At 46.1% G+C, this 12402-nt stretch overlaps 1 protein-coding gene across 1 annotated transcript in view; it reads right to left on the bottom strand.

The window, feature by feature from the left end:
* VPS13C (vacuolar protein sorting 13 homolog C) overlaps nucleotides 1–12402 on the bottom strand; it is a 992635-nt gene that overhangs the window by 687883 nt on the left and 292350 nt on the right. Inside the window, exon 26 of the mRNA XM_030188422.1 lies at nucleotides 1631–1784. Coding sequence (XP_030044282.1) covers nucleotides 1631–1784 — 154 coding nt within the window. The remainder of the gene's footprint in view (nucleotides 1–1630; nucleotides 1785–12402) is intronic.

Genomic DNA, 12402 nt, shown 5'->3' with positions numbered 1-12402 from the left:
GAGAGAACAGTGGTGAGAGCAAAATACTCAACCCTGTGAAGGCTGAGCTGGTAATGAATGTGGGTGCCGTGTGCTATAGATGCCTGACTATTTCTAGCTTATTGGTGTACACAGGAATCCATCCACATCTTACTTCCCCTATATGAAGAGAGATGCAAGAAGTGCACAGATGGGTATATACACGAGTTCATTGGACAGCCCAAAAGTTTGCTGCAAAAACTTTATTTTATAAATAAAGAGAGAATACTTACCTGTAACATGGACAGCCAGATAAATCAGCCACAATCCTTACATCATGAGAACAGCATCAGTTCAGATCTGCTCTCCAAAGCCTAGAAGACCCTAGAAAGCTTTTTAGGCATGTATAAGTGCTTCCACCTGTGTATTGATTGGTCCTACTACTACTAATCATTTCTATAGTGCTACTAGACATGCGTAGCACTGTATACATTATATACAGGTACTTTATCTGTCCCTAGAGGGCTCCCAATCTAAGTTTCTTTGTACCTGGGGCAATGGCGGGTTAAGTGACTTGCCCAAGGTCACAAGTAGTTGCAGTAGGAAGCAAACCCAGGTCACCAGGATCAAAGTCCACTGCATGAACCATTAAGCTACTCCTCCACTCCTCCCCTTCTCAGTCCATTGTATAGTTATAATGGCTTCAAGCTGCTTGAACCATGAGGCAGAGGTGGGAGGGATTGTGTGACTGGCTTACCTTACTATCCACAGAGAGGCCCTGATATAGCTAAATATCCTCCTTTTCTCCAGGAACAAGCAAGATAAAATCAGCCACACACAGGTGATCCCCAACCTTAGGGTACAAGTTATGTGGTACTCCAAATGTTGATGAGCAAATCTTACAACCCAAATGTTCCTACGGTAGGTTAAAGCAAGTGATCTGAGCAACAGTAGTTTCTGAAATGCAGGTATGGTTGAGGAGTGAAGATGGCTTATACTCACCCAGAAATAATGTATTTATAGAAGAAAGCACACTGTTAGTAGAATGCAATTTGCAAATGCCCAGAAAGCTTTCTAGAATATTCTGGGCTTTGGAATAGCAGATCTGAACTGGTACCACCATCATGATGCCACCTATTATGGTTAATTATATCCTGCTTGTCCATGGAGAAATATAGCTGGGATATAGCATGAGGTGAGCATAAGCAAGCAAGTCACAGAACACTCTAAAAAGTTAAGAAAACAATCCATCTTTCAAAGTGTAAATGAATAAGTGACAAACTAGATTCTGGCAAGTTTATACACAAGATGTTTTCACTGATATTGTTCATCTTCTACTTTGACTTACTATAATGTATACTGGGAACAGAGAGCACTTAGCCTTCCAAAGTTCCATAGGCTTCTATGGAACTTTGGAAGGCTAAGTGCTTTGAAAATATGCCTCTATGCATATTAAAAGAATAACACTACCAAATCTAGTAGTAAGTGTCTTCTTCATATAGACTATTTCTACTGTACATCACAGTTACTTGGATAAAACAATTTTAAAATTGTATTGTAAACAAAAGACCTTTTCAGTATGTTCACGTATATAGGTTAACAGTTCAATACAAGGAGGACAATGCATCAGACATACAATTTTAATTTATTTTTTATACCCAGTGATTTTTACCTTGAATGTCATAGTAATCCAGGCTGATTTTTTTTAGGTAAGAGACAGAAGATAAATCATACGTTTTAGCAATCACTTCAGTTCCCAACTGTATTATATTAAATATAAGTACTGTTTCTTCCTGCATCTGTTGCTTGGTTAATTCAAGAACCACCTAAAATGCAAAATTACATACTGTTTATACGTGAATCTTTTTCACGTATTTTTTTCACATACCTAAGACAACAATCAAAAGTACACTAGCTAGAACTGCATACTTTGAGGCTCACGTGCTGAAGTGTGCCATTTTGAACACGATATTTAAGATTCTTGCATAGTATTTCGCTCATGCAAATGAGTTACATACAAAAAATATGCAAAATTTAACTATGCAAAGGGTCACAAAAACGTTTCTTCGCAGAGGCTTAGTTATTCCTTTAACAGAATTCTATAATTCCATTTCACATATGACCATGTCTGGGAAAAGGTGACTTAAGTAGTGGATTCAAAATGTTGAGAATGGCCAATTTTTCATGTCATGGGCGTCCATAAGCAGTTTGAAAAAGTTACATGTTTGAACTTCTGTAACTTTTATTTTTCATATAAAAGGACGGGATTAAGACTGTTGCACAACAAATTGTTTTCTCTAACAGGATTCATTAAAGCCTCATTTGTTTCTGATGACTTTAGTCACTTTTTCCCCCAGATATGGTCACACAGTTAATGAGCTACTTTGCATGATTTACATCATAGCAGCTCACTAACTTAATCTGAAAAAAAATGTCTTAATGCGCTATACGCTAAGGTGTAAATTCTATAAGTGGCGACTAAAAATCAGTGCCAAAAATATTATGTGCCAAGCGCTATTCTACAAAGGGTATGTGTCCTTTATAGAAGAGTGCTTAAGGCATAAATTGTGCCTAACTTTAGGCACTGGGAAAAAGGAGGTGTAAAAGCTGGCTCCTAAATTAGGTGTGGTACGGCTGAATTCCATATTTATGCATGCTAAATTTTGGAAAGTTCCCCCACCCAAAAAACACCCTAGCTATGCCCCCCCCCCCAAATAAATGTACGCACATTAGAATTTACATGTGGATTGTTATACGATCTGTATGTAAATCTTAATTAAGGTCAATTATTGACATTAATTGGCTGGTTAGTCTATTAAATTGCATGCACAAATCAGGCACACACCTAAATTTGTGAACGTAATTTTTGGCAAATTTATAGAATCGGGGGAAGGGGGTAATGCTTATTTCTGTGGTTTGAGAAACTTGGTTCAAGTGTTTCTGACCTGGGTTCTGCCACTGAACTGCATATGGACAACAAATACAAGCAGGTGGATAAACAGCAATTAAGGCTTTAATGCAGTTATTGACTTTTGCTAGTTTATAATAATGAATGAGTAAAACATTATCTAAGGGCTTGATTCATTAAGGTTTTCTTCCCCACTCTGTATCTATGAGGAAAGGACTTGATGAGTCAGGCTATAAACGTAAACAGTAACGCATATTATATACCTGAATATATAACTACTTCATATACCCAAGGACATATAATGTGAAGTAACCTTTTTTCAGTCATAATATGTTAAAATACTCTTTTGAGCAACAAAAAAAAATGTCCAACAATATTAAATGTGTATAGCCTTTAATATATCTCATGGACTGGAAGGAAAAAGCCTCAAAAAGCTCTAACTCTGACTGAAGGGTACATGAACTTGAAATAATTGTTAGCATAAAAAACTTTCCATCCAATATCATTAATTCCAAAACAAATCAAAACAGTTAAAAAAAACATCTTAAAGGCTGAAACATTATCTGCAAAATTCTATCTTTTAAACATACTACCAACATAAGCTGCTCAAAATAAATATCCTATTTATTGGCCCTATATTTCCTTATACAGAAAAGATTTTCCCCTCAATTTCCCTTATTGCTTATATGTCACACTGAATGGTTTTATATCTTCGAACAAAATGTACTATTAGACAAAGGGAACCAGAATAAACACATAATACAGTTTTTACATTATGACGTTCAAGAAAGCGAATGCTACATACCTGTAGAAGGTATTCTCCGAGGACAGCAGGCTGATTGTTCTCACTGATGGGTGACGTCCACGGCAGCCCCTCCAATCGGAAACTTTTCTAGCAAAGGCCTTTGCTAGTCCTCGCGCGCCCATGTGCACCGCGCATGCGCGGCCGTCTTCCTGCCCGAACCGGCTCGTGTTCATCAGTCCCATATGTAGCAAGACAAAAACAAGGGAAGACACAACTCCAAAGGGGAGGCGGGCGGGTTTGTGAGAACAATCAGCCTGCTGTCCTCGGAGAATACCTTCTACAGGCATGTAGCATTCGCTTTCTCCGAGGACAAGCAGGCTGCTTGTTCTCACTGATGGGGTATCCCTAGCCCCCAGGCTCACTCAAAACAACAAACATGGTCAATTGGGCCTTGCAACGGCGAGGACATAACTGAGATTGACCTAACAACTTATCCAACTAACTGAGAGTGTAGCCTGGAAAGGAATAAAAATGGGCCTAGGGGGGTGGAGTTGGATTCTAAACCCCGAACAGATTCTGAAGCACTGACTGCCCGAACCGACTGTCGCGTCAGGTATCCTGCTGCAGGCAGTAATGAGATGTGAATGTGTGGACAGATGACCACGTCGCAGCTTTGCAAATCTCTTCAATAGTGGCTGACTTCAAGTGGGCCACTGACGCAGCCATGGCTCTGACATTGTGAGCCGTGACATGACCCTCAAGAGCCAGCCCAGCCTGGGCGTAAGTGAAGGAAATGCAATCTGCTAGCCAATTGGATATGGTGCATTTCCTCACAGCCACTCCCCTCCTGTTGGGATCAAAAGAAACAAACAATTGGGCGGACTGTCTGTTGGGCTGTGTCCGCTCCAGATAGAAGGATAATGCTCTTTTGCAGTCCAATGTGTGCAGCTGACGTTCAGCAGGGCAGGAATGAGGACGGGGAAAGAATGTTGGCAAGACAATTGACTGGTTCAGATGGAACTCCGACACTACCTTTGGCAAGAACTTAGGGTGAGTGCGGAGGACTACTCTGTTATGATGAAATTTGGTGTAAGGGGCCTGGGCTACCAGGGCCTGAAGCTCACTGACTCTACGAGCTGAAGTAACTGCCACAAAGAAAATGACCTTCCAGGTCAAGTACTTCAGATGGCAGGAGTTCAGTGGCTCAAAAGGAGGTTTCATCAGCTGGGTGAGAACGACATTGAGATCCCATGACACTGTAGGAGGTTTGACGGGGGGGGCTTTGACAAAAGCAAACCTCTCATGAAGCGAACAACTAAAGGCTGTCCTGAGATCGGCTTACCTTCCCACACGGTAATGGTCTGCACTGATTGCGCTAAGGTGAACCCTTACAGAGTTGGTCTTGAGACCAGACTCAGACAAGTACAGAAGGTATTCAAGCAGAGTCTGTGTAGGACAAGAGCGAGGATCTAGGGCCTTGCTGTCACACCAGACGGCAAACCTCCACCATAGAAAGAAGTAACTCCTCTTAGTGGAATCTTTCCTGGAAGCAAGCAAGATACGGGAGACACCCTCTGACAGACCCAAAGAGGCAAAGTCTACGCTCTCAACATCCAGGCCGTGAGAGCCAGAGACTGGAGGTTGGGATGTAGAAGCACCCCTTCGTCCTGTGTGATGAGGGTCGGAAAACACTCCAATCTCCACGGTTCTTCGGAGGACAACTCCAGAAGGAGAGGGAACCAGATCTGACGCGGCCAAAACGGAGCACTCAGAATCATGGTGCCTCGGTCTTGCTTGAGTTTCAACAAAGTCTTCCCCACCAGAGGTATGGGAGGATAAGCATAGAGTAGACCTTCCCCCAGTCCAGGAGGAAGGCATTCGATGCCAGTGTGCCGTGGGCCTGAAGTCTGGAACAGAATTGAGGGACCTTGTGGTTGGCCTGAGATGCAAAGAGATCCACCAAGGGGGTGCCCCACACCTGGAAGATCTGCCGCACTACTCTGGAATTGAGCGACCACTCGTGAGGTTGCATAATCCTGCTCAATCTGTCGGCCAGACTGTTGTTTACGCCTGCCAGATATGTGGCTTGGAGCAACATGCCGTAACTGCGAGCCCACAGCCACATGCTGACGCCTTCCTGACACAGGGGGCGAGATCCGGTGCCCCCCTGTTTGTTGATGTAATACATGGCAACCAGGTTGTCTGTCTGAATTTGGATAATTTGGTGGGACAGCCGATCTCTGAAAGCCTTCAGAGCGTTCCAGACCGCTCGTAACTCCAGGAGATTGCAGATCGCGTTCCTGGAGGGACCAGCTTCCCTGGGTGTGAAGCCCATCGACATGAGCTCCCCACCCCAGGAGAGACGCATCCGTAGTCAGCACTTTTTGTGGATAAGGAATTTGGAAAGGACGTCCCAGAGTCAAATTGGACCAAATCGTCCACCAATACAGGGATTTGAGAAAACTCGTGGACAGGTGGATCACGTCTTATAGATCCCCAGCAGCCTGAAACCACTGGGAAGCTAGGGTCCATTGAGCAGATCGCATGTGAAGGCGGGCCATGGGAGTCACATGAACTGTGGAGGCCATGTGGCCCAGCAATCTCAACATCTGCCGAGCTGTGATCTGCTGGGACGCTCGCACCCGAGAGACGAGGGACAACAAGTTATTGGCTCTCGTCTCTGGGAGATAGGCACGAGCCGTACGAGAATCCAGCAGAGCTCCTATGAATTCGAGTCTCTGTACTGGGAGAAGATGGGACTTTGGATAATTTATCACAAACCCCAGTAGCTCCAGGAGGTGAATAGTTCTCTGCATGGACTGCAGGGCTCCTGCCTCGGATGTGTTCTTCACCAGCCAATCGTCGAGATAGGGGAACACGTGCACTCCCAGCCTGCGAAGCGCCGCTGCTACTACAGCCAGGCACTTCGTGAATACCCTGGGCGCAGAGGCGAGCCCAAAGGGTAGCACACAGTACTGGAAGTGACGTGTGCCCAGCTGAAATCGCAGATACTGCCTGTGAGCTGGCAGTATCGGGATGTGCATGTAGGCGTCCTTCAAGTCCAGAGAGCATAGCCAGTCGTTTTCCTGAATCACGGGAAGAAAGGTGCCCAGGGAAAGCATCCTGAACTTTTCCTTGACCAGATAGGTCTAGGATGGGACTCATCCCCCCTGTTTTCTTTTCCACAAGGAAGTACCTGGAATAGAATCCCAGCCCTTCTTGCCCGGTTGGCACGGGCTCGACCGCATTGGCGCTAAGAAGGGCGGAGAGTTCCTCTGCAAGTACCTGCTTGTGCTGGAAGCTGTAGAATTGAGCTCCCGGTGGGCAATTTGGAGGTTTGGAGACCAAATTGAGGGTGTATCCTTGCCGGACTATTTGAAGAACCCAACGGTCGGAGGTTATAAGAGGCCACCTTTGGTGAAAAGCTTTCAACCTCCCCCCGACCGGCAGATCGCCCGGCACTGACACGTTGATGTCGGCTATGCTCTGCTGAAGCCAGTCAAAAGCTCGCCCCCTGCTTTTGCTGGGGAGCCGTGGGGCCTTGCAAGCACCCCCGGTACCGGAGGGGAAGGGCGCAACAGCTCTCCCAGGATCTCTGGGAGAACGGCCCGGAGACTCTCGTGCAGAGCGGCTGTGGAGAAAGACATGGAAGCCGATGCAGGCGTTGAGGTCAGAGTCTGTTCCGGGCGTGGAGGCTGTTCCGGGCTGTCCAAGGTGGAGCGCATCGACACCTCCTGAACAGAGGATGAGCGGTCCTCCCGGTGCGATGCCTACTGGGTGCCGACTCCCTCGGCGACCCAGAGCTCTCGGTAGCGATGCGGGAAGGAGACCAGTGTCGATGCTTCTTTGATTTTTTCAAACGAAGCATGTCACCGGAGCTTCCCGGTACCGACGAGGAGCACGTAGAATCCAGCCGTCGCTTCCTCGGGGCCGAGGCCGAAGGTCGGTCGGTCTCGGGGGGGGCTGTACCGCAGGAGCCCTCAGGGTAGGGGGAGACCCACCCGAAGGCTCACCGCCACCAGCAGGGGAATGGACAGCCCTCACCTGCACTCCAGTCGAAGCACCACCGTCCGACGACATCAGCAACAGTGGAGGTCCCGGTACCACCGACGCCAATGCAGCCTTTCGATGTCTCGGTACCGACGATGCAGAAGGTCGATACCTCGATGCAGTCGATGCTGAGGTCTTGATGCTGCCGATGTCGATGCACTCGATGCCTCCGGTGCTGTTGTCGACGAAGAGCCCGAGAACAACACGTTCCACTGGGCCAATCTCGCTACCTGAGTCCTCTTTTGTAAAAGGGCGCAAAGACTACAGGCCTGCGGGCGGTGCCCAGCCCACAGACACTGAAGACACGACGCATGCCTATCAGTGAGCGAGATTACCCGGGCGCACTGGGTGCACTTCTTGAAGCCGCTGGGAGACTTCGATGACATGGGCGGAAAAATCACGCCGGCGAAATCAAAATTCGTAATGGCGACTAAGGGCACCAAAAATAGGGAGAGAAAAAACCCGTACCGAGGCCTCAAAAAAGGCCTACCCCGAAAGCGAAAGGAAACTTACGTCAGGAAAAAACAAACTGGACACACAGGAAGGGACAAGACCGAAAGGTCTCTCTTTTTTTTTTTTTTTTTTTTTTAACAAAATCGCGAAGACGCGCGAGGGTCAACTTTGAGGGGCGTGAAACGGCGCAAAACACGACCGTTCCGAGCGCGGACAAAAGAAGACTGACGAACACGAGCCGGTTCGGGCGGGAAGACGGCCGCGCATGCGCGGTGCACATGGGCGCATGAGGACTAGCAAAGGCCTTTGCTAGAAAAGTTTCCGATTGGAGGGGCTGCCATGGACGTCACACCCATCAGTGAGAAAAACAGCTTGCTTGTCCTCGGAGAATAAAATTAATCAACACCCATATGTTGTTAGCCACATAGTGCCCGCAATGGTGGGAATCTGTGGGATATAAATGTTCTAAAATAAAATAAATATCACCCACTTGAAAAGGTAACTGCCCCTTCAACTTAAAAACTGGTTGCACTACCTTTAGATGCCATAATTACAACCAAATGCTTCTTATAATTTGATATCAATATTTCATATCCCTAATGAGGAATCTATGTCCGTACATCTCTGCAGAACTGCTTTAATTTAAACACATTTATAGATTTTCCTGCTTGAACTGCTCTTTTCAGGTCCTGCCACAGTATATCTATTGGATTCAAGTCAAGACTTGAACTAGGCCAAACCAAAACTAATTTTGTTTCTCCTCAGCCATTCGGATATAGACTTAGTTCATGGACTGATGACCGGATGGGATGCTCCCTTTAAAACAAATTTCTGGTATAGTGCAGAATTCACTGTTCCTTCAATAATTACAAGTTTTCCAGCTCCTGAGGAAGAAAATCATCCCCACGCCATCACAAAACCACCACTATGTTTAACTGCTGGTAGGATGTTCTTACTGTGGAATGCTCTATTTGCTTTATGACAGACATGAGACTTGTGTTGTCAAAAGAGTTCCACTTTTGACAAGTCTGTCCATGGAACATTATCGCGAAAGGCTTGGGGATAATCTAGGTGTGTTTTTGAATATATGAAATGAGCATAGATGTTGCTCTTGGATAACAGTGGTTTCTGCCTTGCTACTCTCCCATGAACCCCATTTTTGCCTCAACCTTCTGACTGAACACTGACCTATCTAAGGCTAGAGAGGCCTGCAGTTCTTTGGATGTTCTTCTGTGATGTTTTGTGACCTCCCAGATGAGTTGTTGCTTAGCCTTGCAGGACTTTTGACTGGACAGCTAATGCTGGGAATATTCACTACTGTTAAATCTTCTCCATTTGTAGATAATAGCTCACACTGTGGTTTTGTGGAGTCCCAGAGCTTTAGAAATGGTTTTTGTAAATCTTTCCAGTCTGATATATTTCAACAATTTTTCTCCTCATCTCTTTCGGAATTTCCTTTCATCATGGCATAGAGTTCTCAGGAAACTTTTGTGGTGACTACTTCACTCTTACGATAAAGTTCAATATATAGTGAAGTTTAGAACCATCAGGGCTGGCTCCGAGCTTATCGCGTTGGTTAGATAACATTGAATGTAACCAACAAGAATGTATTCACCCAACATCCCAATAAAGCAAAGATACTTACCTGTAGCAGGTAGTCTCCGAGGACAGCAGGCTGTTTATTCTCACAGATGGGTCAACTATCCGCATCAGCCCAGGAACTGGCATTATGCATAGCAAAATGAAAAAGGTTTGATAGAGTCTTCTGGCACGCATGCAGCACCGCGCCACACCACACATTCGTGAAATGCCTTTCCGCCCATTGAGCAACCGTGCTCCTCAGAATAATCAGCCTGAGAATAACAGCCTGCTGTCCTTGGAGAATACCTGCTACAGGTAAGTATCTTCGCTTTCTCCGAGGACAAGCAGGCTGCATTATTCTCACAGATGGGGTATCCCTAGCATCCAGGCTTACTCAAAACAATAAACACTGGTCAAATGGGCCTCGCAACGGAAAGGACATAACATAGATTAACCTGAAACTATATACAGCTAGCTGAGATTGCAGCCTGGAACAGAATAAAATGGGCCTAGGTAGGTTGAATTGAATTCTAAATCTGAAACAGATTCTGCAGCACTGACTGCCCAAATCGACTGTTGCGTCAGGTGTCCTGCTCAAGGCAGTAGTGTGATGTGAATGTGTGGACTGAAGACCACGTTGCAGCCTTGCAAATCTCTATCAATGGAGGCTGACTTTAAATGCGCCACCGACGTAGCCATGGCTCTAATATTATGAGCTGTGACAAGGCCCTCCAGAGTCAGCCCAGCTTGGGAATAAGCAAAGAAAATGCAATCTGCTAGCCAATTAGAGATTGTGCATTTTCCCAATGGCGACTCCCCTCCTGTTGGGATCAAAAGCAACAAACAACTGAGTGGACTGTTTGAAGGGTTTCTTCCGCTCCATGTAAAAGGCCATTGCTCTCTTGCAGTCCAAAGTATGCAAGTTGCTTTCACCAGGGTGGGCATGACAACAGGGAAAAAATGTTGGCAAGACAAGTTGACTTGGGGAAAATCCACTGCTTATTTCTGGGATAAGCAGCATAAATGTATTGTACTGTTTTGGGATCTTGCCAGGTACTTGTAACCTGGATTGGCCACTTTTGGAAACAGGATGCTGGGCTTGATGGACCTTTGGTCTGTCCCGGTGTGGCAATACTTATGTACTTCTGGTTCAGATGGAACTCCGACACCACCTTCGGCAGGAACTTAGGGTGCGTGTGGAGAACTACTGTGTTGTGATGAAACTTACATCAACTGGCCCTCGCAACGGCAAGGACATAACGTAGATTAACCTGAAACTATATACAGCTAGCTGAGAGTGCAGCCTGGAACAGAATAAAATAGGCCTAGGTAGATTGAATTGGATTCTAAATCTCAAACAGATTCTCCAGCACTGAATGCCCAAACTGACTGTTGCATTGGGTATCCTGTTCAAGGCAGTAGTGAGATGCGAATGTGTGGACTGAACACCACATCACGTTGCAGCCTTACAAATCTCTTCAATGAAGGCTGACTTTAAGTGAGCCACCGACGCAGCCATGGCTCTGACATTATGAGCCGTGACATGGCCCTCCAGTGCCAGCCCAGCGTGGGCATAAGCGATGGAAATACAATCTGCTAGCCAACTGGACATGGTGTGTTTACTGATGGTGACTCCCCTTCTGTTGGGATCAAAAGCAACAAACAACTGGGCGGACTGTCAGAAGGACTTCATCCGCTCCATGTAAAAATGCCCATGCTCTCTTGCAGTCTAAGGTGTGCGAGCTGCTTTCTCCAGCGTGGGCATGAGGTCGGGGAAAAATGTTGGCAAGATAACCGACTGGTTCAGATGGAACTCCAACACCACCTTAGGCAGAAACTTAGGGTGCGTGTGGAGGACTACTCTGTTGTTATGAAACTTAGTATAAGGTGCATCCACTACTAAGGCCTGAAACTCACTGACCCTACGAGCTGAAGTAACAGCCACCAAGAAAACGACCTTCCAGGTCAAGTACTTCAGATGCAGGAATTCAGTGGCACAAAAGGAGCTTTCATCAGCTGGGTGAGAATGACACTGAGATCCCATGACAATGGTGGAGGTTTGACTGGGGGCTTTGACAAGAGCAAACTTCTCATGAAGCGAACTAAAGGCTGTCCAGAGAAAGGCCTACCTTCTACACATTGATGATAAGCACTGCACTGAGGTGAACCCTTAAGGAGTAGGTCTTGCGACCAGACTCTGATAAGTGTAGGAAGTATTCAAACAGTCTGTGTAGGACAAGAAAGGGGATATATGGCCTTGTTGTCACACCAGACTGCAAACCTCCTCCATTTGAATGAGTAACTCCTCTTAGTGGAATTTTTCCTGGAAGCCAGCAAGACCCGGGAGACGCCCTCTGAAAGACCCAAGGAGGAGAATTCTAGGCTCTAAACATCCAGGCTGTGAGGGCCAGAGACTGGAGGTTGCGATGTAGACGTGACCCTCATTCTGAGTGATGAGAGTCGGGAAACACTCCAATCTCCATAGTTCTTCGGAGGACAACTCCAGATGAAAAGGGAATCAGATCTGTCGCGGCCAGTATGGTGCAATTAGAATCATGGTTCCGTGGTCTTACTTAAGTTTGAGCAAAGTCTTCCCCATCAGAGGTATGGGAGGATACGCATACAGGACACCTGTTCCCCAATGTAGAAGAAAGGCATCCGACGATAGTCTGTAGTGGGCCTGGAACAGAACTGAGGGACCTTGTGA

The sequence above is a fragment of the Microcaecilia unicolor genome, chromosome 1 (genome assembly GCF_901765095.1).
Source record: "Microcaecilia unicolor chromosome 1, aMicUni1.1, whole genome shotgun sequence".
NCBI lineage: Eukaryota > Metazoa > Chordata > Amphibia > Gymnophiona > Siphonopidae > Microcaecilia > Microcaecilia unicolor.
The sequence above is the reverse complement of the archived record's forward strand: the minus strand, read 5'-3'. Positions and strand labels throughout refer to the sequence as shown.